The sequence below is a fragment of the Corythoichthys intestinalis genome, chromosome 20 (genome assembly GCF_030265065.1).
Source record: "Corythoichthys intestinalis isolate RoL2023-P3 chromosome 20, ASM3026506v1, whole genome shotgun sequence".
In the NCBI taxonomy this organism is placed as follows: Eukaryota; Metazoa; Chordata; class Actinopteri; order Syngnathiformes; family Syngnathidae; genus Corythoichthys; species Corythoichthys intestinalis.
Genome location: NC_080414.1, coordinates 17,662,262 through 17,689,875, shown reverse-complemented (window position 1 = coordinate 17,689,875; position 27,614 = coordinate 17,662,262). Strand labels below are relative to the sequence as shown.

Genomic DNA, 27,614 nt, shown 5'->3' with positions numbered 1-27,614 from the left:
GAGCTAAAATTGATAGTTAGCATGATTAAGTTTTTATTTTACACCCTCATCACTCCACAATGCTATGTTATGTTAAAGCCTGTATGTAAGACACGTTAGCCACGCAACGACAGTGGTCATAATTAATTGAAACCTAGTCCTCCGCAGGGCTAACTTTACGTGAGCTAGTAGCGACAGTAACGTTAATCTTATTTATTAGCGCTTAGCGCTCTTTATTAGCGCTTAGCGCTGTACTGCTTTAAGATGGCGGCTGTTTAATAACGCTGCCCAGACGCGGCCGAGTCTGTCATTGCGCATCTAGTTCAACATACATGTGATCTTTATGAGACGCATCAGACGCTAGCTGTTACCAACGTTACAGTTTCCTCGTGTAGATTATATTTACTCCGTCTTCTCTACTATAATGAGGACCAACACGGAAGGACGGTATAACCCAGAAACGTCAACAGCGCGATAACGTGGCCGCCGCGAGAACGCAGTGAAACGTGGGCGTTAAAGTCAATCAACCAATGCACACCAGTCGCAGTGCGGCCGCGTGTTAGACGCGTCCCAGAAGCGGCTCAACACGACGCACGCGGAAAGAACGGCAGACATTATTATTTGACGCGAGACGCGACCTTCCTGCATCAATACTACTACCGGTAGCTAGGATCGGGCAGACCGGAAGTCACTCGTGTAAAAATACGGTGGATCCGGTCGATTTTCAAACTAATATGCAATCGTAACCAACTTTTTGAGTCCATCAGTCCTCTTGAGTGGTAGATCGGGGCACATTTGACTTGTCTTTGTTGATTTACAGCTGTCTTCTCTGCTATGATAATAACCAACACGGCCCCGTGTTCAATACAAAACCCTCCTACCATAACAAAACAAGTAGGAACTAATATTCACATAGGAACGAAAGTTATACAACATAAAATATACAATATAAATGAACACAACATCACATTTGTACACACATGATAAAATAAATAATAGCCCATTTAAATAAAATAATTTGAAACGAGCTAAAACACCTGTAATCAAATAATAAGAATAATACACAGATCCTGCTTACACAATTAAATTGATTAATTTCTGTGTGACGCTTTAACTTGAGGAAATCCACCAATAAAGCTTTTGAAAACCGTTCATAAGAAAAAAAAAAAAGATTCATTGAGGAATTTCATTTGTAAAATACATGTTAAAATCTTTGTCATTGGGATTGCTTTTCTCTTTAGCACAGGACTTCTCTTTTCTTTCAGAAAGAAAGCTGACCAATACGCGGGGTCTGAAAGGCAAATTGTTGTTGGACTATCTTTAAATACCTGCTACTTTTTGAGCAGAATTCTAGCTTTGTATAGGCTAATGTTCCTATTGTTGAAAGCACAAAGGTCTGTAGTAAACAATTAGCACATTTATATTTTGCATTGTGTTTTCTTACTGTACCGAAAATGAACCGAACCGTGACCTCAAAACTGAGGTACGTACCGAAACGAGATTTTTGTGTACCATTACACCCCTACTTAATAGATATCGTTTTTGTATCAAATCATGGCCTCCATTATGCCAAAGATTCCCAACCCTACTCTGTATCTAATGGAATGATTGACAGCCAGCAAGTCCATCAAGGGGATGGGACGTTGCACTTACCTAATGCGCTGGCATTTGGAATGCTGGGTAAACACTTTTTCATAGCCCTGTCAGTGTCACCTTGATTTCTTTGCAGGAGCAGCGCCACTCGATCTTTTTTGCCACTTACCAAGACTCATTACCTTGTGCTTCTTTTTTAAACGTCTTGTTTTCTCACAACACTTCACACTCTGCTTGCTCAATTAATAACAAATATTAGTAAGCACAGCGCGTAGCATTTTGCTCTCAGCGCACGCCAAACATTTCAGTGACTTGAGCGAAGTGGCAGTGACGGACAGATGGCAGGGGAGAGCCAGGCAGGCCAGAATGAGTCACGGCGAGACTGAAAACCGCTAGCACGGGTGCTGTGCTGTACATTGACAGTCTTTTGACAGTCAGAACAGAACACGACTGGGAAGCGTTCATTCTTAAGTAAACCGTAAAAAAAAAAAAAAATTCCGAAAGGTGCTGGCAGCTGTGGAATTTTACCGTGGTTTGGTAACCGTATATTTTTTATCTGGGTCTTTGCCTTGCAAAGGCCAATATAGTGTTGCCCCTGCAACTTAATTTATTATTACTATAGATTTTTGTAAATTAGAGTTTAATTTATTATTACTATGGATTTTTGTAAATTAGAGTTTCTATTGCAGACCTGATCTTACCACCAAAATTGAACTATTCCTTATCCTACTTTGTCACTAGACATCTTCTATTTACTAAATATAAATATCATGTTCTCCACACTGAGAAGAAGCCAACAGTGCGAAAGGTCTTTTTGTAGAAAATGCAAACCTTTTCAACTCTCTCTTAAGTGAAGGCATAAAAGCCGCACTGGGAAATCCCAGTGGGAGATGATAGAAGGTAGTGCTTATGATGGGTTATGTCTTAAATGGAAAAAGGTGAAGATGGTTATTCTGGGCGCTTGAGTGAGTGTAAAAATGGAAGCTGTCCTTAACAACAAACAAATTTGGGGGGCTTGTCTGGGAGTCGGACATGGGACCTTTAAAATAACTGCACCTGCAGTTTTTATATGACTGCGCCACCAGCCTCTCCCAGTCAAAATGGATGGAACTCCTATCGTCGTCAATGGCAGACTTGGTTAATTATTTGCATAACGTTCATAGTGTTTCTGGAAGCTTATTAGCGTTGTCACTGTCGGTGTTACGAGTAGACTGCTCTAGGCAAAATCTGTCGTTACAAGTCTCCGTCATTGGTTGAATTAGCATCTTAACAGCATCTGTGTCCTGCATTGCAGAATACAAAACACTCGTAAAAAAACCTTCAGAAATTTCAGAATCCAACAAGCAGCTAGCGCTCCCACACCGGTTGACCTCCGAACTGGCGCAACCCAGCGATCGGTCATGCGTCATCAGTGTAGTGGTTACATTTTTAGTAACCTATCTCAGCCAATCTAACTTCATCCGCTCATGAATGGAGATGGCAATGTTTTAATTAAAAGGCTAATTATTCTCATTAGTCCTGTGTGGCTTAGAGCTGTCCTGCAGTGACTCTCTGGTGAATGGAGGTCCCTCAGAGTTTTAAATAAAGATGACTTTCATGTTCAATAGTGTTACTGCAGTAATTTTGAAAACAAAATCATACTCATTTGTGTCTGTTTGGATTGAAGAACTGAGACTTAATCTCAATTAGTCTTCAAATTCTGTAGTTAATAGAATGTATGACTGTCACGAAAATTCATTACAGAATTTTTATTTCCCTAATCACTGTTCACTCCACACCTACCCGTGTCTGTGTGCTCAGTCCTGACCCCTAAGCTGCAGCAATATGGCCACACTTAAATAATCTTTACGCCTGTGAATTAGATAAAGTGACAGGCATTGTTATTTTCGACAGCAATGACAATAACGTAAATGATGACGTGACGATGACGAGCTAAAACACATGGCTTGGAAGACGAATGCCACTTTTCATCTGACGAGATGACAACGAGACGAAAATGTGACATATTGTACATCGAGTACATCAGCTTGCATCGAAGCAGTGTTTGTGTCAGGTCACTCATGTGAGATGTGCTGCGGCTCTCCGTCATTCTTTTCAACGGAGTTTAGGGTGTGTTTCAAGCTAGGCTAGCTCCATCTTGCTTGTATGGAAACACTAGAGATGTCCTGATCGAATATTTTTGCACCTGAGTCCGGGTCACCTGAGTTTGAGAATCGCCCGATACAGAGTCCCGATCCGATACTGAAAAAAAAATTGTTCCAAAAACAAGAACAAAAATTAAACACGTAACTGTCCCACCGAATTATTTTTAAACAAGAATAATGTAGAAAAATACTTGCCTTTATTAAATGTTTCGTTGAGTGAGTCCACTTAAATCCGCTCACACTGCTAAGAACAACACACACACAATGAATGTCCACTCACACTACCGCAATGTTTAACAAGCTCAACGACGTGTCAATCATCTTTGAGCTGGTCTTTTTCAAGTATAGCGCTCCCAGGCTTCTCTGGCAACATTAATGCTTCAAAGCTGTCATTTATCGTTAACTTTAACAAGCAAACGCCACCTGCACTGGTGAGCAAGAAAAGCAGCAGGAGGGTGAGTGAAGGCTGTACGCGCCTGAAGCAGAGAAACATGAATATACTAGTACAGTGGTACCTCGACATATGATGGCTTCAACACATGATCTTTTTGACATTTGACGTAAAATTTGACTCGCCATTTGTTCTACATTCGACAACATGCTCGAAATACGACGAAATGGCAGCACCGCAGACGAATGCACGGCGGATTTTCTTGTGTGAGAAATCAACACAGGTTTTAGAAAAGGTTGGTACAGGTGGTGAAACAAGGAAAAAGTTGACGCTTACCTTCTAAATGAAGATGCAAATAATTGAAAAATATGAGCGTGGGGTGGGCATCCGTGAAATGGCTCAACGATACATCTCCACGGTCCTCCTCCGACCATCGTTCGCCAGTCTTTATAAGTTAAGCTGACAATTCTTATTGTGGTAACGTCTCCAAAGAAATCGCCAGCTTTGCCACGTTTTTATCATTTATTTCACAACTTATTCAACACAAAATGCCTAATGTCTGCTGCAATTGACTGTGTTCTCAAAAAAACAATGAAAGTGAAAGTGAAACTCTCAAGTAGGGCTGTCCCAAACGACTAATTTTCTCCCGATTAGTCAGCCGACTATTTTTACGATTAGTCGACTAATCTAATAATTTAAAAAAAAAAATTGGGGGGGGGGGGGGGTTGTTTACTAATTTAGCAATGAAATTTTTGTTGACGCTTATCAATTCACAAAAAACATATTGGAACACTTAAATTATTTATTAAAGTACAAATAAACACGTAAATAACAATAATAAATCACAAATAAACAATGAGTTCAAATGCTGATAGAATTAACTAGTGTAGCATCCCGATTGAAAAGGTGGTCTCTTAAACTGATGGTTTACAACTTTTATTCCATCCTTGATGTAATCACACCGTAAGAGCTGCGGTGCACACAAATAAAACAACACAATTAGAAATTAACAAAAACTTTTCACCTTTTTCCTATTAAACCTTATTTATATATCAATGAATTGCCTTTACCTTAATTTATTACCTTATCATTGACAATCTCTCCCTTGAGTGCAATCACTGTATATACTGTATATATTTATGACCTTTTAACCTTATATAATTTTCTATACCATAAAATAAACCATAACATGAAATAAACCTTTCAGTTAGCATTAAGGACAATACTAATAGCACTTATAGGCCCATTGTCAATGAAACATTATTATTCAGTAAGGCGACAGCACCCTCTGGTGTACAAAAAAATGAAGAAAAAAAATTACAAACTGGGTGACGGCATTTGAGGTGTTTATTCACGGCCGACGTGCAGCCAAGCTTGGCATTGAAGAGACAGGACAGAAGAGTGTACCCTCCGTTGTTTCTTTGAAATAAGTCAATGTTTTGGACACTCTGGTGCGCTTTTTTTTGGCTTTGTGCCGCTTTCCCCGCTTGCATACAGCGCATCCGACATTTTGAGCTTTCCACGCATATATTTTTTTTAATCCTTCATTAACCGTCGACGGGATGTTGTGCTCGTCGACGGATTTACGTCATCGATGACGTCGACTATGTCGACTAGTCGGGACAGCTCTACTCTCAAGCTCACCGGTCTCTGTCTCTGGCACGTCAGCCCCGCGGTGCGTTCAGGTACAGCAAAAAAAACGTTTGCCACATTGGAACCCGATTCGTTACAGTAATACAGGAATTATTATTAATAATTTTTGTTATATTATTCCGTTTTTGATTGATAATTTATTTGTTTTGCTATGTGTAATTGCCATTTGTAATAGTACCAGCAGTATTTATTAAGGATTTAGAGTAGGTTTTTGGACTGTGGAACGAATGAATGGAATTATAACAGTGACGTGCGGTGAGGTTCATGGTTGGTGAGGCACTGACTCCTTTAGTGTTAGATTTCCAAATATATAAACCAAAAAGGGTAGCTTATTCAATTGGCTACTGGTTATTTCATATCTCATCAGCATTCTTCACAAAACACGCACACACGGTACATATTATCGATACGTAAAAGTAAGAAAATAACATGCATTTGCTCTACACCCTCAATGTGTTGGCCGTCGCAATTCTATAATTCATGCAACATAAATGAGAGTAAAGAGTGGTGTACAAAACCACAGAATTCAATTCTGACCTTTAGTGAAATATTCAGTTGTTTTTAAAACTTGTAATTCTGATACTTTAATCAATTTATTACAGATTGCTAAACAAAAAGTGGTCTCAACATTCGTAGGGATGATATAACAGCATAACCTGCATGTAGGTACACTTTTTGCTGGGGACGGGACATTAATAAGACCAAACAGATTGGATGGAGGGGGCAAAGGGCCACATTTCTCATGTATATGAACCTAATTAATTAAAAGGCAAAATGATCAATGCAAAATAAATACTTATCTACTGATAATGACTTTTACATGCATTGGTTCAGATGATACACTGTCCGATTCAAACCTTTGTTTTCAAAAAATACTAAAGAAACATTTTGAAAACTTCCTGAATAAATGTCTGGTTTTTATTAGCAAACATAAACATAATGAAAATAATTCACTTAATAATGGTAGGGTCAATTCTATCCTTACAACATATGGAACTATTGAAAGATCTAAATTCTCTGTGTAACTGAACATTATATCATGCAAAAAAGGTAAGGTTGCTTAAACGTTGGTGGGGACAATTTTAGCATCCTGAAAAGTTGGTAGTGTTATGTCCCTACCGTCCCTATGCAAACCTACGCCCTTTTTGTAAAAGTCCTCCTTATTTTCCTTTACATTAAAAAAAATCTCTCCGCCTCAATGGAGGGGATTGCTTCAATTAGATCGTTCTGTGTTCTATTTGACAAGACAGAAAACACAGTGGATGTGTCCAAATGTCTAGCTAACCTTTCATCTTTCTCAGCAAAACCATGTAATCGTTCTACATATATGCGACGTTTAGAAGAGTTTACACGCTCATCGTTACCACGAAATGTTAACTCCTGTTTAGCTAGGATGCAGGTTGCATTAATGAGGTCTTTCAAACTCTTTCGGATTTCCCTTACCGTAGCGTTATGGGTGCTACCGTTGAGCTTCTGCTGTTCGTCAAAGCCAAATCGATCCTTGAGCTTCCAAAAGTTTTTAAAGCAATCAGGCTTTGAATGTGAGTGGTCGAGCTCTCATGTTTGCTGAGGCTTCGTGGTAGTTTTTTAATGTCACAATATCTCGTGTTAGTCCAGACATTGGCACAAGTTGAGAAGAAAAGGCAGGGAAAGCAGCAAAGCCGATTTTTCGAAGGACAGCCACATAGCCAGTCTTTTCGGGTGTACCAGTCCGTTTGAAAAGCGCGAGATATCTTCTGTCCCGTAGTTTGAAGCAAACCTTTTAGCTCCAGTGTTGAGTTAATCGCGTCCACTTTTGACGGAAAGTCCCGTTTCACGTACGCCCCCTTTCAGTGCGGCAGAGTACTATCTGCCGCAACCTGCGCTTTTTCAATGCGGTTTTATTTCCCATCAGCAAAACTAAATATGTCGCTAACAAAAATTAAATTTTAAGACATTAGCCAGACTGTGGAAAATCAGGTCAAATAAACGTATCTGGAAACATTATAATGGCGACATGCAGATGTACGGCAACCAGCACGCTCCAATTCCATATATCAACCCAGTTTGTTATGGATTGCGCAATCAGAGGTGAGGCTTTACTTGTTGCTGCCGCACCTCTCGTTTCATTTCTTTATTTGAACAGGAAATAGGCAAATTCAGCGATTTTGACTATAAAAAATGTTTGAAATGAGTCATACATAAAGAGCAATGGACAAATATTAATATTAATTTGATGCTATAATTATTTTTTTGTCATGATGACAGGTGAGGCAGAGCCTCACCTGCCTCCCCTGACCGCACGTCACTGAATTATAATGTATTCCTATGGGAAAATACCGCTCGACATACGACCATTTCGACTTACAAACAAGGTCTTGGAACGGATTAACTTCGTATGTAGAGGTACCAGTGTATATCTTTAATTAAAAACCTGATCTCAGCTGATTACCATTCTCTGAAAAATGGCGCGATTGGCCTGATTTCCAATCATGTTATTGGACTGGGATATCTCTAGAAACACGGCAAGGTTTGTTTTCTAATCTTTGCAATAGGGAATATGCATTGTTGCTTTAGCCTTTAAAGGTCTGCGCTGAGTGATCATCACACACTAAATGCAACTCGTTGTGTTATCATAGCATTCTCGTTGGCATTAACATCATGTTAGCATGGCGAGCATCCTCTTGAATGCTCGAGAACTTCTTTTATACATACAGTTCATGCCTTCTAGTTTAATTAAAAATAATGCACTGTAGACACTGCAATATATGCTCTTCAGTCTGTTTATTCGAAATTGTTGGAAACCTTTATTTGTTTTTGGACTAAAACATTTGAATTTTCCACACTAAAACATTTTGAGTAACTGTCGACTAAAACTAGACAAAATTTTTTACGAGATTTCGTCGACTAAAACTAGATGAAGACGATCACGTTTTGAAATGACTAAAACATAAATAAGACTAAAAAGTAGGGCAGTCAAACGATTAGAATTTTTAATCGAGTCAATTACAGCTTAAAATGTATCGTAATTAATCGCAATTCAAACCATCTATAAAATATGCCATATTTTTCTGTAAATTATTGTTAGAATGGAAAGATAAGACACAAGACGGATATATACATTCAACATACGGTACATAAGTACTGAATTTGTTTATTATAACAATAAATCAACAAGATGGCATTAACATTAACATTCTCTTAGAGTGATCCACGGATAGAAAGACTTGTAGTTCTTAAAAGAGAAATGTTAGTACAAGTTATAGAAATTTTATATTAAAACCCCTCTTAATGTTTTCGTTTTATTTAAATTTGTAAAATTTTCAATCAAAAAATAAACTAGTAGCTCGCCATTGTTGATGTCAATAATTACACCATGCTCATGGTACTAACCCATAAAATCAGTTGGATCCCAAGCGCCAGCAGAGGGCGCCAAACACCAAAAAGCAAGTAACAAGCGGACATTACACTGTACTGTCATTTTAATCTGTTTGAGCGGGGCATGTGCGTTAATTACAACAAATATTTTAACGTGATTGATTAAAAAAATTAATTACCACCCGTTGACGCGATATTTTTGGCAGCCCTACTAAAAAGTATTCTCGTCCAAAATACTAAGACAAGAAAAAAAGGCTGCCAAAAACAACACTGATGACAGGGAGGTTTATTTATCCCCTGAAAAATGGATATTGCAAAGTTACTGTAATTTTAACTTTTTTTTCCACTGCTTTGAACCCGCGACTTATATTCCAGTGTGTCTTATTCACAGGCAAACCGCTTGAAAACCATCAAAAAAGGACTCATTGGCTAGGTTCATACTGCAGGTCTTAATGCACAATTCCGATTTTTTGTCGTATCTGTTTTTTCTGGCATTCCCATTCAGACTGCATTTCTCCATTGAGTCCATTCAAGTACTAAGCATGCGCACTAATTAGCAGTCCGACACGTGCCGAGCAAACTGACTCACATGCGCAGAAGCATCAAAACAAATAACTACGCACTGTGCGTGCTTGCCCCAACTCGGCCTTGTAAGCATTACTGAAATATTGCTCATATGGCGCACAGTAAGAAACCGAGCTTTATCAAGCTTATCCTTTTCTTCATTGTATTTCTTTATGACTGTGGTCAAGCCAGCCTCCTGCATAGTAAAAGTCGAGTTCAAGCTAGGCGCTAACGCTAATGAACAACTACATCGCTGCTGTCTTGTGTGCCGCTCTCGCTCTTTGCTGACGTAATTGCTGCATGGATTCCGAATTAGGACACTTGACAGTTTGGACCGCCGCCACATTCTGGAAAAATGTGCCCCAGATCGGATTTTAACCACATACGAAAGTGACCCACTTCGGATTTTAAATGGTCCACTTCTGTGCGACTTGTCACGTTCAGTCAAGTTAATGCCTCACTCGAATTGGAAAAACACCCAAAAAATCGGATTCGTGCATTAGGACCTGCGGTGTGAACCTACCCTAAGACAAAAAAGTACTCTCTTCCAAAAGACTTAGACAAAAATTGAAAGGGCTGCCAAAAACAACACTGATGACCGGGAGGGTCGCTTAACCTCTGAAAAATGTAATTTTCGAACTATAAACAGCAACTTTTTCCCCTGCGTAGAACCCTGCGACTTACTAGTATAGTCCAGTGTGTGTAATTCACAGGCAAACCACTTGAAAACCATCAAAATATGACTCTTTTTGAGAGACTTTTCCAAATATATCAAACAAATAAGTTTGCATTAGTATATAGACAAGTTTCCTGAGTGAAACATGGGTGGTGCCATGTTGGAAAAATTCTGCTCCGAACTTCCGGTTTAGACAAAACATCAAGAGTCATGGTTAAATTTATCAGTGTGTTGACGAAGTCAAAATCAAATCAAAGGAACCCACTGATTCTCCAAAAATGGATTCAGCACAACGTAAACTAGGGTAAACTTAAATCCTCCACCTAAAAGATTATATGTTTGTTCTTATCACTCCTTTTATAACAAACCCACTGAAGAACATCGTTTCCCGGAAATTTGGTTGTGTTGTTGCAGTAGCAGCTAGAGCAGCAGCAGTAGTTGTAGTAAAAATTTAAACTTTAAATTACAGTCATCATCGTAATATCAATAGCAAAGGCATCAAGTCGTTTCATGCGCCAGATTTTAGGTTTCGTATTTTTGGAGAACATACCTTCCATAACACAGTGGCAGCATGACTACATAAACGCCCCGGACCCGCGATTCATGTACAGCCTGCAGTTTCGACATCTCCCTCCTTTGCTACCACCACTCATGCTTTTTGGTTTGTGTCAGGGAAGCTCAAATTTGAACTCCAAGACAAGCGTTACCTCGATAGCTCGATTAGAGAAATTAATACGACCCCAACCATGGATTGCTTTTTCTTCAAAGGCTTTATGAACAAGGCCTCTCGGGTACAAACCGATGTGACCCAGCTAGGAGCTGTGATAACCCAGAAAGTACGAAGAAGTACAATAGAGGCTGGACATTTATACTGTTGAAAGGATGGTGCCGAAGCTCACCGTGAAACGAAACTCATCATCTCACAAACCTGGGTATTCTTCCATACAAAAACATCTTTGAGCTGAGACCTTGAACACCGGTCCCGGCTAGAATGATGATAAGAAACCACAGTCCTCCCTTGTATTCATTCAGGGCATATTGAAAAACATTGGAACATAATAGTCCATATTTGGGCATATTGTGATGCAGTCTACGAAGGCTATGGGAAGGCACACTCAAACAGGTTGATATAACAATGATGCTTTATGCTACAATATTCTCATGCAAGCATAACAAAAGCATACAAAATATAATGTATAATGGTTGTGTTTTAAGCATGAATAAAATTCTCTCACAGTATGGAGCATTGAGGCACTGGCTCGGTTCCACATCCGCCTTCATGATGACAAAATTCCGGTGTTCGTGTATGAGGACACATCCAACTTTGTGGGTGTGCAGCAAGGGCGTAGGTTTGGTCTCAACATTGGTAGGGACAGCATAACCTGCATTAACACTTTTTGCTGGGGAGGGGACATTAATAACACCAAACAGACTGAGGGAATGGGGGTCAGGTGATCATTTCTCAGGAATATGAACCTAATTAATTGATCGGCCAAATGATCAATCCAAAAATAAATCTGTATCGACTCATACTAACTTTTATATGTATTGGTTCAGGTGAAACAACAATAAATTCAAACCTTTGTTATCAGAAACTACAAAAGAAACATTTTGAAAACTTCCAGAATAAATGTCTGGATTTTATAAGCAAATTTAAATTTCAATATTTGAACATCAATTCTATTAACATACACACTTGTAAATAATCTCTTAACTATTCAGGAATGCAAATAATAAACATTTGTGGAATAAATAAATTAAATAGAATTGAAAAAACTTTTTAGTCAGGGTATAACAAAAATAAATAAAAATGCAGCCTTCCCTCAGGTATAAAACTGCTTTTGTCCACAAGCAAAGCCAAACTCAACAAAATAATAGAAGCTTTTTACCTCGATTATGATGAATGTGTAATTATCTAAAAAAAATGTCTTTATAGGCTGCAAATAAAGATATTTTAAATAAAATAATGTAGAAAATAGATAAATTTAAAATGAATGTAAATTAAAAAGTCAATCACATATGCGTTTGAGGGGAAAAAATGGACTGGCACATTCAGCAAGCAAAAAGAGGTAAATTTTAGTCTGAACGTCAGGAAAATAATTCACTTCATAATGGTAGGTTCAGTTCTATCCTTACAAAATATGGGAAGACAATCTTAATAACCTATATAATTAATGCAAATAAGGTTGCTTTAAAGTTGGTGGGAACAATTTGAGCATCCTGAAAAGTTGCTAGTGTTATGTCCCTACCATCCCTATGCAAACCTACGCCCTTGGTGTGCAGGTACTGGAATGCCCCGGAGCTTTTTAAGTTCTCGATGACGTTTCCATCCACTGCCATAGAGTCAATAAAATACGACAATATTTTACTTGTGGTCACCCTCGGCCATTTCTTTATGTTGTCTTCCCATGTCAAAATGGCAAAAGTATGCGGTATTTTCAAATAGTGTTTTTTCAGGGTTTTTCAGTGAGTGATGCCACTCCATTGCTGTCAATGTTAAATAACGTGAAAACGGAAGTCGCGAGCAGAAAGCAGGAAGTAAAGCGGAAGTACCACGGAAACTTGTCTATAGTCTATTAAATATAAAACAGCTGATCACTGAGATTGATCCAAAGTTTTTTTCCCGATCTTTAAACTTAACCATATAAGGTGATGGAAGCCCTCCCAGTCGGAATGGATTAACTATCTATCGCCATCAATGATAGCCAATGAGTGTACACTGGAAATCCAATTAAAACAAGGGACGAGCTTGTATGATGTAACTGCAGAACTACAGCATCCCATTGCAAAAATCAGGACTCTTACTCCTGTAGATAAGGATGTTTCTGACCTTGCTGATGCCATTAAGCTGTCACCTTACTATACGTTAACGCAACATCAATGTGCACATACTGTCATGTCCCACTATTACTTATTGTAGAAAGCCTTACAGATGAAAGTGCGTCGTTGTGCTTGCACAATGAGAGCCCCGCAATGCGAGCAGATGGAAGCACTGTTAGGGGGTAACTGAGGGAAAAAATGTGGGGAGTGACGGAGAAGGAGGAGGAGGAGATGGCGAAGGAGGGGTGGACAGAGACAGAGAGGCAGAATCACTGAAATAGCACAAGCGAGATTGTGACAAACGCAGAGAGCCGGAGCTTGCGTCAAGGCGGCACCTGTGAGGCGTCATTAGCGCTGAGGAGAAACGGGACAATCAGCTGTTTGCATGTGAAGGAGCAACAGAGGAAGATGATGGGAGGATGCGGCACTCGGCTACCACCTGACTCATCCTGGGAGTCGACACCTGCTGCAGCTGTTTGAGAAAATTGCCATGATGCGCGGGGCAGCCGGCTCCTGTGGATTCCTTATGAAACGCCGCCGCTTGTCGGAGCTGCGGCAAAAGCCCATTGACATCTGCGTTCAAAGGGAGCGGCTGTCCATGTAGCGCCGGCATTCTTTCTACCTGTAGCAGCGGAGGTGTAAAGTTGACCGCAGCGGTGCGGGTCAAGTGTCGCGGTAGTGGCTGGAGATACTGAATGAGCGGCGTGGCTGATGAAGGCCACCTGGATCCGCCTGCTGAAAAGAGCCAAGGGAGGTCGCGTCAAGAGCTCAGATGCCTACGTAAGCAAACGTTGGGAAAGTTGTTTACCGTCTCGCATGAACCTGCGTGGATGCAGTACTAGTTGTAAAACTTGAGGGAAGAGTAGGTTGTGTTTGAGTCTGTTAAAACTGGATTTTACACTACATGACAAATGATGGAATTGGAGCGTTTTCTGAGGATAGTCCTGATTTTTCCTACAGATTAAAAACAAACATATTAGGTTGATTAGAGACTTGAGTGTGGCTGTTTGTCTAAAAGTTGAGTCCAGTGTGTAATCAAACTTTCTCTAAAAAACCTCTAAAAAAAAAAAAGAGTGTCGACAATTTTTGCGTTTAGAAATACGTATTCACTTCATCATTTTTTTAACCTGTAGTTTAAAACGCTACAATGAAAACTAGTGATGCACGATAATACATTTTTCAACCGATATCAATAACCGATAATTTCCTCCTTGTTCCAACCGATAACCGATAATGTCAAGCCGATAATTCTATTAAAAAGATTCATGTAAAATTTTAAAGTATACACAAAAGAAAATGTTACTGTGCAAAAATATAATTTATTGCTCTTTTTTTTCAAAATCAAATGTGAACAACTAGTAGATTCCAACATCTAAATAATGACATTGTCTGACATTGTGTAATGGTAAACTTTTGGCAACCATTGCTGACAGAGTACCTAAGTTGCACGAAAATGCCTTTAAAATTAAGCCATTTCTAACATAACATTACTACAATGCAAAAACACACCTCCTTAAAACTAGTTAAATCCCTTTGTTTTCAATGGAAATCTATTGGAAATAAGTGAAATGATCTGCCAGCTCTTCAAGTGTATTTCACTCAGATTTCTTGAAGAAAAATAGCTGAAAATAAGCTTAACAGCCTTATTTTAAGCAATAAATTATTACACTTAATCCTAAAAAACGTGCTTGTCAGAAATGTTCTTTATTCAAGAATAGGTATGGTTCAAAATTATCGGTAACCGATATTATCGTGCATCTTTAATGAAAACCTAAGAAACTTCTCATTTAAAGTAACAATTAACATAAAATTAGCTGTACTGAATACTCTGCCTCTGTAAAAACAATACTTTGTTGATAAAGCTTGTTTTTGGCAGCATAGAAAGAAAGCCTGTAAATGTTGTAGTGCTGCAACGGTTAATCGATTAACTCGAGTATTCGATTAGACAAAAAATATTCGAATTTAATTTTGTTGCTTCGAGTATTCATTTAATTAAAGTGGCATTGTAATGGTCTATTTTTAAAGTGTTTGCATTTAGTTTAGGGCTGTCAAACGATTAAAATTTTTAATCGAGTTAATTACAGCTTAAAATAATAATTAATCGTAATTAATCGCAATTCAAACCATCTATAAAATATGCCATATTTTTCTGTAAATTATTGTTGGAATGAAAAGATAAGACACAAGACGGATATATACATTCAACATACGGTACATAAGTACTGTATTTGTTTATTATAACAATAAATCAACAAGATGGCATTAACATTATTAACATTCTCTTAAAGGGATCCATGGATAGAAAAACTTGTAGTTCTTAAAAGATAAATGTTAGTACAAGTTATAGAAATTTTATATCAAAACCCCTCTTAATGTTTTCATTTTATTAAAACTTCAAATTTTCAATCAAAAAATTAACTAGCTCGCCCGCCATTGTTGATGTCAATAATTACACCATGCTCACTTCCCAAACCCACAAAATCATTTGGACCCAAGCGCCAGCGGAGGGCGCTAAACAACAAAAAACAAGTAACAAGCGGACATTACACTGCTGTCATTTTAATCTGTTTGAGCGGGGCATGTGCGTTAATTGCGTCTAATATTTTAACGTAATTAATTTGAAAAATTAATTACCGCCCGTTAACGCGCTAATTTTGACAGCCCTAACTTAGTTTTATTGATTACGGTGGATACACAGCCCTCTGCTCTGCCTGTTTTCACATGGCTGAATCCAACTGCTCCCCGTTAAGACCAAAATAAGCTAAGTTTTGTTTGACCTTATGTTTTTTGCTGCATTCATAATTTAGTTTATAGGTATATTTAGCCGATTTTTGTCGGAATATGTGTCTGAACCATTTGTATAGAGCATTGTAAATAAAAATTTAGCATTTTATAGCATTTTAGTCAGCGGACTTTTTTATGTAAGTTAGCCAATTGTTCTTTTGTTGTATATAGGTCCTCATTTAAAAAAAAAATTATACCGTTTGAGGCTCAGCTCTTCAGGTATTTTAATTTTTCATGTTCATGATCCGATTACTTGATTATTCGAACTAACTAGTCCATCGATTAATCGACTACTAAAATATTCGATAGCTGCAGCCCTAAAATGTTGTGATATTTCTTGTCTCAGATTTTACTGGGGCATTTGTGTGTGAATATCAATTGCAAAGCAATGCTAATTTTCGTAAGCAACTGAATGGCGCCTTCGATTGTATAATAGCATCAAGCTAGCGGGTGTATGAAAACTGAATGTATTTTCTATTTTAGTGCACAAAATGTGTAATTTCCTTTGTTATGTGTGTTTAGCTTCCCAGTTCATCTTACCTGGAGTGTGATAAGTCACTTGAAATTGCTTGACTCTTTTATGGTCAATTAAATATGTCCCAGCTGATCACGGAGATTAACTTAAAAGAATTTCGATTTTAAAATTGCTCAGCCCTACTCTAAACCACGGTTTTCCTAAGAATTGAAACAACTGAGCAGCATGTTGAGATTCAAGATTCTATAATGAGCTTCTCAATGCGGCACGAACAAAGGCGGAAATTATTTTTGCCCAAATACGACTATCCTTGCGTGATCACAACAACGGCTTCATCCCCTAAATCAGGTAATGTAGACAAGGAGCGATCCACCGCGGCATGCATGCGACGGCTGGGTAATTCTAATGAGGCAGCGCAAGCGAGGGAAGCTATTTTTAACTCAGACAGCAGCGTGTTGTGCTGGTGCAGTGAGATGAATGAAAAGCTCTCGTGTGGGTGCCAAAGTTGCGTACGGGTGCAGATGAGGCTTCACGCCTCGTATTTAAAGCACCTGTCTACTCTTGAGACAATACATTTCGACGCGAATTAGTGTAAAACATGTGGGGTGACGGGTTTGAATGTTCATGTTCTTCTTTGGCTTTCAAGCATGTTGTTTAAATATGTATGTTGTTGAAGGGGGAATGCAATATTTACTACAAAGTGGAAACTTACATTTTGTTTTAGTCTTTTAGGTGTTGTATTCACTATGGTTCTATTTTTTAAATGGCAGTGTTCTTTTCACTGTTATTATTTCATTGTCTTTTGTTTTTTTAAATGTATCATTCAATTTGTTTTGGGGTGTTTTTATTAATAACAGATTTGTTTTTTGTTTTTTTACAATTTTATTTTTACTTTTTCAGGTGCGTTTTTTGGAGCAGTGTCTTGATAAATATTTTTCTGGTACTTTTATGTTTGCTTATTTTAATCATTTACATATTACAGTGTTACCTCGACATACGATCGCTTGACAGAGGATCTTTTCAGCATTTGACGTAAAATTTCACTCGCCTTTTGTTTCTACAACCAACGACATGCTAGAAATACGACGATTTATGACAGCGCTGCGGTTTTTTGTTTTCCCGCAAGACGCACGGCGGATTTTCTTGCGAGAGAAATCAAAATGGGTTCCAAGAATGTTAGTGCAGGGGGTGAAAAAAAGGAAAAATGTGAGGCTAACAATTGAAATGAAGATGGAAATGATAGAAAAATATGAGCGTGGTGTGCGCGTCCTTGTACTCGCTCGACAATACGGCCGTACAATGTCTTGACCAGGGGCGGACTGGGACTAAAAAGCAGCCCTGGACTTTGACTCAGCCCAGCCCAAAAGAATCGCTGTACGAAGGGAAACACAGACCTTCTAAGGGGGTCCGGGGGCATGCCCCCCGGGATAATAAAAAAAAAAAAAATGTTTTATTGTAAAATGCATCAATTTCGTGCACTTTGAGAGAAAAATGAAGAAAATGTGTCTAGACTGTGACTGCCTGACTTGGGGCGCTCAAAGTACTGCAAGGCTGAACTGGAGTTGGATTCATCTTCTGCCCTAGCTCTATGGTCAACCTGAATAAACAAATGAAAGAATTTATTTTTAAAAGCAAGTTTTATGTATCCAATTGATTATAATAACACCTATCCCCTGTGTCTATAAAATGACTTCATTGTTTATGCCATTATTAATCTTGCCACACAAATAATCAATTTAAATGAAAATACAATAAACATTTCAAGACAAATCCTGTATACATAACCTTCATTGGAAAGTTTTAACCAGAAAACAAAACGATATATAAATGATTAAAAATATATATCATATCAATTTAACTACCTAAACTCTAAAATAAAACCATTCATTTTATTAATATTTTGTTATATTTCTTCTGAATTAATATTGCTGCTACGTGTGCATACGTTGTTTTATAGCTAAAATACTAGCTCTTTAGTTGCCATTTATTTCATTTAAATTGTAGCTACCTGGTGGATAACAATTGCCAATATCCCTAACAAGTAACCCTCTTCATTCCATCTCAGCCCGGTGGCAACTAGAAAGTCCGCCAAAGCTCTTATCGCTCTATCCTGCCCCTTCATGGGCCACAAGTCTTTCAGAGTCACAGCGACTTGCGGCAATGGCCTACTTCTTCGTTCTCCTCCTATCAGATTGGCGGTTAATAGCCAGGCGCATTGCTGCCACCTGTCGGATTAGGTGCGAACTGTAGATAATGATGGCGAATAGGGGGATAAAAACAGTGATGTGTGTATGGCAGAGGTCCGGCCGTTCTGTGATCCTCCAGAAGCTACAGATTACCAGTCCGCCCCTGCTCTTGACGGTCCTACTCCGACCTCCGTTTGCCAGTCTTTATAAGTTAAGTTGACAATTATTATTGTGGTAACATCACCAAAAAATCGCCAGCGTCGTCGGTTTTTAATAAATTTTTACAGAACTTGTGCAACAAAACATGCCTACTGTCCGCCGCAGCTGAACAAAGTGAAAGTAAAAAGTCCTCCCTCACTCTGTCAAATCAGCCACGCGGTGCATTCAGGTACACCACACAAAACACATCCGCCACATTAGAACCTGATTCGTTACATTATCACAATATTTGCAATAGTACCAGCAGCATTTATTAAGGATTTAGTGTAAGTTTTCAAGCTGTGGAACGAGTTAATGGAATTATAATGTATTCTTATGGGAAAACCCTGCTCGATATACGACCATTTCGACTTGCAAACAAAGTCCTGGAACGAATTAACTTTGTATGTAGAGGTACCACTGTATGGAACTTTTTTGTTTAATAGAGATCTCTTCAATATTTTTACTGGGATTGCTATTTTTACCATTTTGTTTCTATTTGAGCCTTTAATTGTTTTTAATTACATTTTTAAAGGCAGTTTTATTTAATATTTTTCTAGTACTTTAGAATTTTTTTTTTTTCATTATTTACTAGAGATGTGGATCTCCATTACTGTGGCGATTAGATATTTATCTCGATGCCCTTCCAGCGGTACGATATAATTTGCGATACACTGAATCCCTGCCAGATACGATGCTTGCGATTAATCCATGTTTTCGATACGATGCGATGTGATTCACCCTCCATCCCAATTTGATATGATACAATACAACCTGTTCCCGATACGATGTGATGCACTTCGATACAGTGCGATACACCTGTTTGTGATGCTTTTTGATAAATTAGTTCAATCAAACCCGATTCAGTGTGAAGCAAAAATCTACTAAGCAAGCAAACAAACAAAAAAATAATATTGCAATTAAGTATGTTACAAAAGGCTTTGGTTTATTAATATAAGGGTAAAACAAATAAAGATAGCTTAAAGATGCTGTACGTGTAAACGTTACAGTAACATTAATCACTCTCAATGAGTGACTTAAGTAACACTTTGCAATGTCTACATACCTGTCTGCCAGAAAAAACCTAATATGAAATACACACAACTGCTTATGCAAAGAAGACCACAAACAACTTGGCAGTGGCATCTGCTGTAAACTGACCACTCTCACTGAGTGTCGTAAGTGCAATGTCCATCTATATCCCAAATAGTAATATGAAAAAAAAAACAAATAATGACCTTTCACAATAAGGTCTATCTTTAACAAATCACAACTGCTTGTGAAAAGAACAATACAAACAACTTGGCAGTGACATCTGCTATAAACTGACCACTCTCACAGAGAGTCTTAAGTGCAATGTCCATACATAAAAAACAATAAATAATAACTTCACAAAAGTAGTAGCTTTACTGTTCTTGCCATAATAATCAGTTATCTTCTCTTCCTTCTCATCAGTCTTGTTGTTAGCCCCCTGCATTGTCGTTTTCGCGACGTCGATACCATGTTGTCTCTTCAAGTGAGTACCCATGTTTGTTGTGCTGCCGTTGTAAGGTTTAGAAGCGCGGCATTCTTTACAAATAACGTGAGTCTTGTCAAGTCTGCCATGTTTCTTTTAAAATCCATAGTACTGCCAAACGACGGATTTGAATTTTGAGGGTGCATTGAAAATCTTATCCGCTTCAGCGCCACTGCTGCTACCCTTCACCATGTTAACTTGTAGCACTAGCTGATGGTGCATTCAAGACACCTCGGAAAAAAGGACAGAATGCAGTACAACGTGGAAAATATTGATGCAACGTTGAAGATTACCGATAAAACACACAGCGAACAAATGCATCTTGATTTTACGTCGTCTTTGCACCGATGTACAGTGAATGAATCTATACACTCGCATCGCACACCTTTTTATCTCGACCACAATCCATATTGATTATTTTCCACACCTCTATTATTTACATATTATGTAACTTTTTTGTTTTAAAAAAAATCTCTTCAATCATTTTACTGGGATTGCTAATTTTACCCTCTTTCATGTGTGTTTTCTATTCAGTTTTGGTTTTGTCAACGATGATTATAATGAAAATATTTTGTCGACGAACAACTTTTTTCATGACGGTGACGAGACCATAACGAGCTAAAAACGTGTCTTGGGAGACGAAAACTTGACGAGACGAAAATGCGCCATAGTTTCCATCACATGTTCAAAATGTGTGACATCTTATGTGTAGTTAGCCTGCCTGGTTGTGTCACTCATGTGACGTGCTGCACCCCCCACCTCACCCACTAGTCTAGTGTCCTCTCCAGTCTCCCCATTGCTTGTTTTGAGACACACGGTAAGATTTGTCTTATCTTGGCAAGCTAGAATATGCAATGTTGCTTTAGCCTTTAAAGGTCTGTGCTGCTGAGTGCTAAATGTAACTCGTAGCGTTAGCATAGCATTCGCGTCAGCACTAGGCCATTGCTAACGGCAAGCGTCCTTCTAAACTCTCAGAAAGCTTTTTTTACATACAGTTCGTGGCGTCCAGGGGGGTATAACTAATTGAAAATAATGTAGGCTACTGTTTTCCTGGGAGTGTGTATTATCAAGTGATAGATTTGTAGATACTTGTAGATGCAACAGTATGTGCTTGTCTATCAATGTTCATTGGAAATGGAAACCTTCTTATTTTTGGAGGGAAACTTTCGAATTTTACAGATGAAAATATTAAGTAAACGACTAAAACTAGTCGAAGATATACACATTTTGAAATGACTAAAATATGACTAAGACTAAGACTAATAAGTATTATAGTCCAAAATGCTAAGATGAAAATTAAAAGGGCTGACAATAACAACACTGTTTCTTGTGTTAACCTTTTATATATAATATTTTTTTAAATTATTTTTTTAAAGGCAGTTTTACTCTGTTTTTTTATTTATTCTTTCATTTTTTTTGGGGGGTTGATAATTATGTTATATTTTTAAAATTATTTACAGATTACATCATTTATTTGTTTTTAAATTCATTATGTAATCTATTTTATGACTGCTTTGTTTATGAATCACTATTGTTACAGTATTTTCAGGTGCCTTAACTATTTTATTCATTTTGTTGAACAATTTTGTCAGGGCACTGTCTTATTTACAGTAATTATCGGAGCAGAAGCCGTTACTTTTTTCCCTCATTTTAAATCCTGCGGTTTATAATCCAGTGCGGCTTATTTGTTAATTTATTTGGGTTAATAGGTAACTCTTATTTGACAGCGGCGTTATAAGACTCATAATTATGACATGACATTATCATGGGCATGAATAAATGGAGATGTCATTAAGTGTCATTTGGCAAATCATGTCACTAGCTTTATTTATGTCCAGCTCAGTTTTTTTACATCCATTTAAAAGTGAGATAATTTGCTGGATGGCACAAAATGATTATCATTATCATTAATTATAAGGGTCTTATGACAATCTTATGGCGCCACTGTCAAATAAAGTATTACCAAATTACATAACTAGCAATTAATGAAACAATTAGAACAGTAACTGAAGAAACAATTAGCACAGAACATGAATTTTGATTGTTATTTACATCTGTAGTGCTGCAGTGCATCCTAGGAGGCAAAAACAGTGCTGACAACAGTGGTGACAGAAGGTGGCAGCAGAGGTTGATTGTCTTCCCCAAGAGAACAGTGATGGCCAAATGAAGTTTCTTGAAGCAATGAAACTTTGCAGCCAATTGGTTCAAAGGTTCATTGTGGTTGATTTGGTCTTATGACAGTCTTATGAAGCTGCTGTCAAATAAAGTGTTACCGGTTAATATCTTTTGGTGTAAATTAGGGCTGCAGCTATCGAATATTTTAGTAATCGAGTAATCGACTGAAAATTCTATCGATTAATCGAGTAATCGGATAAAACAAATATATTTTTAGGTGAAGAGCAATTATAAATATACATGAGAAAACAAGACATTTCATCTAATCTTGAACCATTTTCAGTCAATCAATGTCTTTATTTTCAATGTATATTGTTGAAAACAGCCAACAATTGCATCTCAGATGTAACTAGAATTAAAAAAAAGACATTCACTGCTTTCACTCAAAAAACCTTTAGATCTTATTAAAATATATATTTATTTATACCTAAAAATGCCATTACGCTTGATAACACACATCACTTAAAAGTTAGGATTTTTTCCCACCTGTTTCAATTGAATTTCTATTTGTGTCAAGCCATTTTTAAGTTCTAGTTAAGTTTTACGCTACTCTAAACTGTAAGTCCTGATAGGATTTTGTGTTTTTGCAGTGTTCAAGATAAATGTATGATACAGGCTGTATTGGAGCACATTAGGGACCAGTGCTACTTGGTGTTTTATCCAGCAATGACTACTAAGCTAAAATTGATAGTTAGCATTATTGAGTTTTTATTTTACACCCATATCACTCCACAAAGCTATGTTATGTTAAAGCCTGTATGTAAGACACGTTAGCCACGCATCGAAAGTGGTCATAATTAATAGAAACCTAGCCCTCCGCAGGGCTAACGTTGCGTGAGCTAGTGACTCAGACAGTAACGTTAATCTTATTTTTTAGCGCTTAGCGCTCTACTGCTTTAAGATGGCCGCTGTTTATTACCGCTGCCCAGACGCGGCCGACTCTATCATAATGCATCTAGTTCAACATACATGTGATCTCTATGAGACTCCTCAGATGCTACCTGCTACCCACTTAACATCACGCGGGCTAGTTTTTAGCAACGTCGGCGTAGTTTGGAGCGGCTGTCGGCTGCGGAAATGTTTTTTATATTTTTTTATTGCTTCTTCCTCTACGCACGTGACGTCGGCGCGTTGTCCCGCATTAAAAGTAGTCCGAGCGAAACGTGATGCTTAGAGCTGTCAAAATAAACGATTACTCGAGGTGAATAAAATTACTCGGATCAGTTTTTAAACTCGAGTTACTCGAGTTGCTCGAGTATTCGTTTCAGCTCTAGTGTAAATATCCCATAATACAGTAAGAACAGCTGCTGTTTATAGTCCAGTGCAGCTTATCTATGAACAAATGCCATTTTCGTGTCAAATTTGGTGGGTAGCGGCTTATAGTCAGGTGCGCCTTGTAGTGCGAAAATTATGGGTAAGATATTTCTGATACTTTATTTAGCGTTTAATTTTTGTGTTAGACGACAATGTCATTGCTCTTCTCGATATTATCAGATGCTTTATGTTTTTCCCCTTTTACTGCATACGTAGGTGTATAGACACCATGTTTTCTCTTTTTTTTTTAGGTGCTTTTATTTGTTCTTTTATTGATGTATCGATTCATTCGTTCATTGTTGTTTTTATTACTCATAAAAAAGTAACTTAGAGGTACAACAAAACTATTTCAAGGCTGATTTTTAAAAGCAAAAAAAGTGCCTGTTGTGAGAATGAGTTTTAAAAAATAAAATAAAATAAAAATCTTGTGCGTTTCTTGCAGGGTTCGGCCGATTCCTACACCAGCCGTCCATCAGACTCTGATGTGTCTCTGGAGGAGGACAAAGAGGCAGTTCGCAGAGAGGCAGAGAGGCAGGCTCAGGCACAACTTGACAAGGCAAAGGTACGCCACACAGAACTACTCTATTCATGCACTAACTCTTACTAATCCTTGCATGTTCACTTACAGTACTTTTCTAAGTATACCCGCACAGTCACAAATCATAAAGTTATACTTTCCCTTCACTCAGCATTTGGATCAGCACCAATGTGCACATTTCGTTAACTAACCGCCACCTGCCTGTGCCAGAATTTCACAATTTGAATCTACTGAATTAATTAAGGAAAGTGTTGCAGGGGGGGAAAAAAGTCTATCACGCAATTGTATCTGTAGCAAAATGCAATGAACTCATTCACTGCCATTGACGGGGAGAGACGTCCCATCAATTTTGAATGGGAGGAGCGAATGAACGAATGTCGGTCGAGGTCAGAGGAAGTGCAGACGCTCCGGCTCGGGATTGTTTATGAGTCGAGGCTTCCCGCTACTAACGGTGCTTTTCATACATGGCTATGCTGGGTGTATTTTTTGCTCGTTGCCGTATGTGGCCTTTCATGGGCCTTGACACGATGCCAAAGTTTTTCATGTTGGAATGAATGTGAATACTGCAATTGGGTGGCGAGCAGTCTGTAAATACATAAGACAAAATATCAATTATTGTATGGATATGAGAATATTTACTATTGATAGGGTTTGGACCATTTTTATTCTACAATGTAAGTAAAGTATTTAAATAAAGGAAAATATTTACTGGTAACTCCTCTGAAATGTTTTAAGTTTTAAATATAAAAAAAAATATACAATATATGTATAAAAAATAAATAGAAGAATACTTACTGGGTTTTTCTGTTGTTTTTTTATTTAGTTAATTTAAAAAGAAAAGGAAAATACATTATTACAGAAATATATAGGAGTATATTTACTTTTTCTTTTTACCTTTTTTGTTGAAAACATTACAAAATAAATGAATAAAATAAATTAAAACAAAACCTAATCAGAGATCTAATATTTACCTTATTTTTTTCCTATAAAAAAATTAGATTAATTAAGACCAAAAATAAATAAAAGAATATTTAGTTCCCCCCCCCCCTCTTTTTTTAATTTAAAATATAAAAAAATAAGTAAATTAAAACTAAACTAAATAATTGAACATGCTTTTGTTTTTTTTTTTAATTTAAAGAAGTACAAAAAGTTATAAATTAAAACAAAAATAAATAAGAGAATGTTTACAGTTTTTGACACGTAGCTTTTTATTTAGAACATTTCTTTTACAGGTTTACAGTTTATGCGGGTCATTAAAGGCGTAAAATGTCAATAAAAGGACTTTGTCAAAATTCAGGCCTTAAAAAGCATTAAGCTAAATGTTAGAGGCATTAATAATGATCTAAACATGACAGTTAAAAAAAACTTTTTTACATTATAATTATATTGTATTATACTGTCTGATATTATCAGGTAGCTGGGATAAGAGAACATAAGATCATTACGGGATGAGAAAGCTGATACTTTAGGCTGCCCAATAATATCAGCCAATAAACGCATTTTAAAATGATATAAAATTATATCGACGTCGGTTTTCCATTATCGGTTTTGGGCCAATATGCATGTTGCCTTCAAAGTGAATGTAGAAGCCTTCTGCCTCTGTACAAGGGCTTGTCACAGCTTAGCACAGCAGTTATGCTTATTGACCGTTAGATGTCTCCAAACTAAGATGCTTGGGATTTGTTTTTGTTTTTGTGAGAACATTTGCGTTCATAGTGCAAAATTTAAATGAACAATAAATGATTAATAATAATGAATTATAAACTCATTACATATCTCATTCACTGTCTTGAAGCTGTTGTTATTTGTTGTTATTTTGAGCCGGAAGCACTGTGTGAGCCATATTTGATATGGCAGTGCCTTTTTGTCACATTACACTTGCATTTGTTCAAAAAACCTGATGTTTGCAGTATTCGGATTTCAACAATAAATATAGTTGTGCAATTTAAACACTTTTTCCATAACTTCAGTTGAACTTATTCTCCAATTTTTCACAGAATGCTTATTGGAAAACATTGAAGTTGTTACATTTATCATTGTTAAAGTAGTGGGGCATCACAGTACAATTAGCCCTAATATGTTAAGTCCATAACCGCATATCAGTATCGGATTTTGGGAGTTGGACAATTTCGGGATATCCTTTAAAAAAATAATTATCGGGCAACTCTACTTACAATTTGTGTGTGTGAAACTATCTGCAGTTGGACATTGGGGTTCAATTAATTTATAGTGGCATTAAAAAGCATTAAATAAGATTTGCTGATAACTGTAGAAACCCTGTTTTAATTAAATAAAATTAGTTTTTTCCCCTTTTTAAAAAAATAATAATTAAAAAAAAAAAAAAACAGCGTTATATTACATTTATCAAAATGATCGATTAATTTGATAATCCTTTCGTCGTGGCAGCCTAGCAAGCAGTATAGAAAATATCCTGGCCCCTATAGTAGTAACAATCATTAAAACATCTCAAAGTCAACGACAAAAACACCCTTGAGAAGAACACGTCGGCAATTCAGGACAAACAGTGCTAAAAGTACGGCGTGAACATTGCTCGCAACCGTGAAACGTATCGATCATACAGCCGACGTGGCAAACGCTACACTCAAAACCATCCAACCGTCAGTGACGCTTTGTCACTTCAGATGCTTCTCCTCACAGGAACAATGGACGCAAACAAAAGACGCCGTCTCCTTGTTTGTCACCCACGCAAAGAACTTGTACGCCGCTTGTACAATGGAGGCGTCATTGCTTTCGACGTGAAGGGCAATTTTTTCACACTTGTGCTTCATTTACTTTCCCGGCAGACGAAACCCGTTGCGTTCGCCGTCCGCACAAACGTCAACTACAGCCCCAGTCACGACGACGATGTCCCAGTACCCGGCATGGCGCTCTCCTTCGAGGCTAAAGACTTTCTTCACGTCAAAGAGGTGAGAACCTGAAAAGCGTTTGCGGTGAAATACAGTTGACAGTCTTTTTTTTTTTATTTGTGGTAGAAATTTAACAACGACTGGTGGATAGGGCGTCTAGTCAAGGAAGGTTGCGATATCGGTTTCATTCCTAGTCCGGTGAAGCTGGAAAATACTCGAGTTCTACAAGAGCAGAGGGTCAAACAGGGAAAGTTTCATTCCAGGTAAGATAAATAAGCACACTCAAAAAATTAAAACAATGTCAATTTATTTATTTTTTTTTTAACTCAATGGCTGCCTCTGACTGCAATATAAGTCAAATATCCATGTTAACTTACTGGCTAC

At 37.6% G+C, this 27,614-nt stretch overlaps 1 protein-coding gene across 8 annotated transcripts in view; it reads left to right on the top strand.

Annotated features, from left to right (window-relative positions):
* cacnb2a (calcium channel, voltage-dependent, beta 2a) overlaps positions 1-27,614 on the top strand; it is a 65,987-nt gene that overhangs the window by 28,360 nt on the left and 10,013 nt on the right. For 6 of the 8 annotated variants that reach the window (XM_057824002.1, XM_057824004.1, XM_057824005.1 and 3 more), the window contains 3 exons: positions 24,268-24,387; positions 27,168-27,290; positions 27,357-27,493. In XM_057824002.1, coding sequence (XP_057679985.1) covers positions 24,268-24,387; positions 27,168-27,290; positions 27,357-27,493 — 380 coding nt within the window. Of the gene's footprint in view, positions 1-13,407; positions 13,958-24,267; positions 24,388-27,167; positions 27,291-27,356; positions 27,494-27,614 lie in introns of those variants that run through there. The other 2 variants (XM_057824003.1, XM_057824009.1) reach the window with 2 other exon arrangements.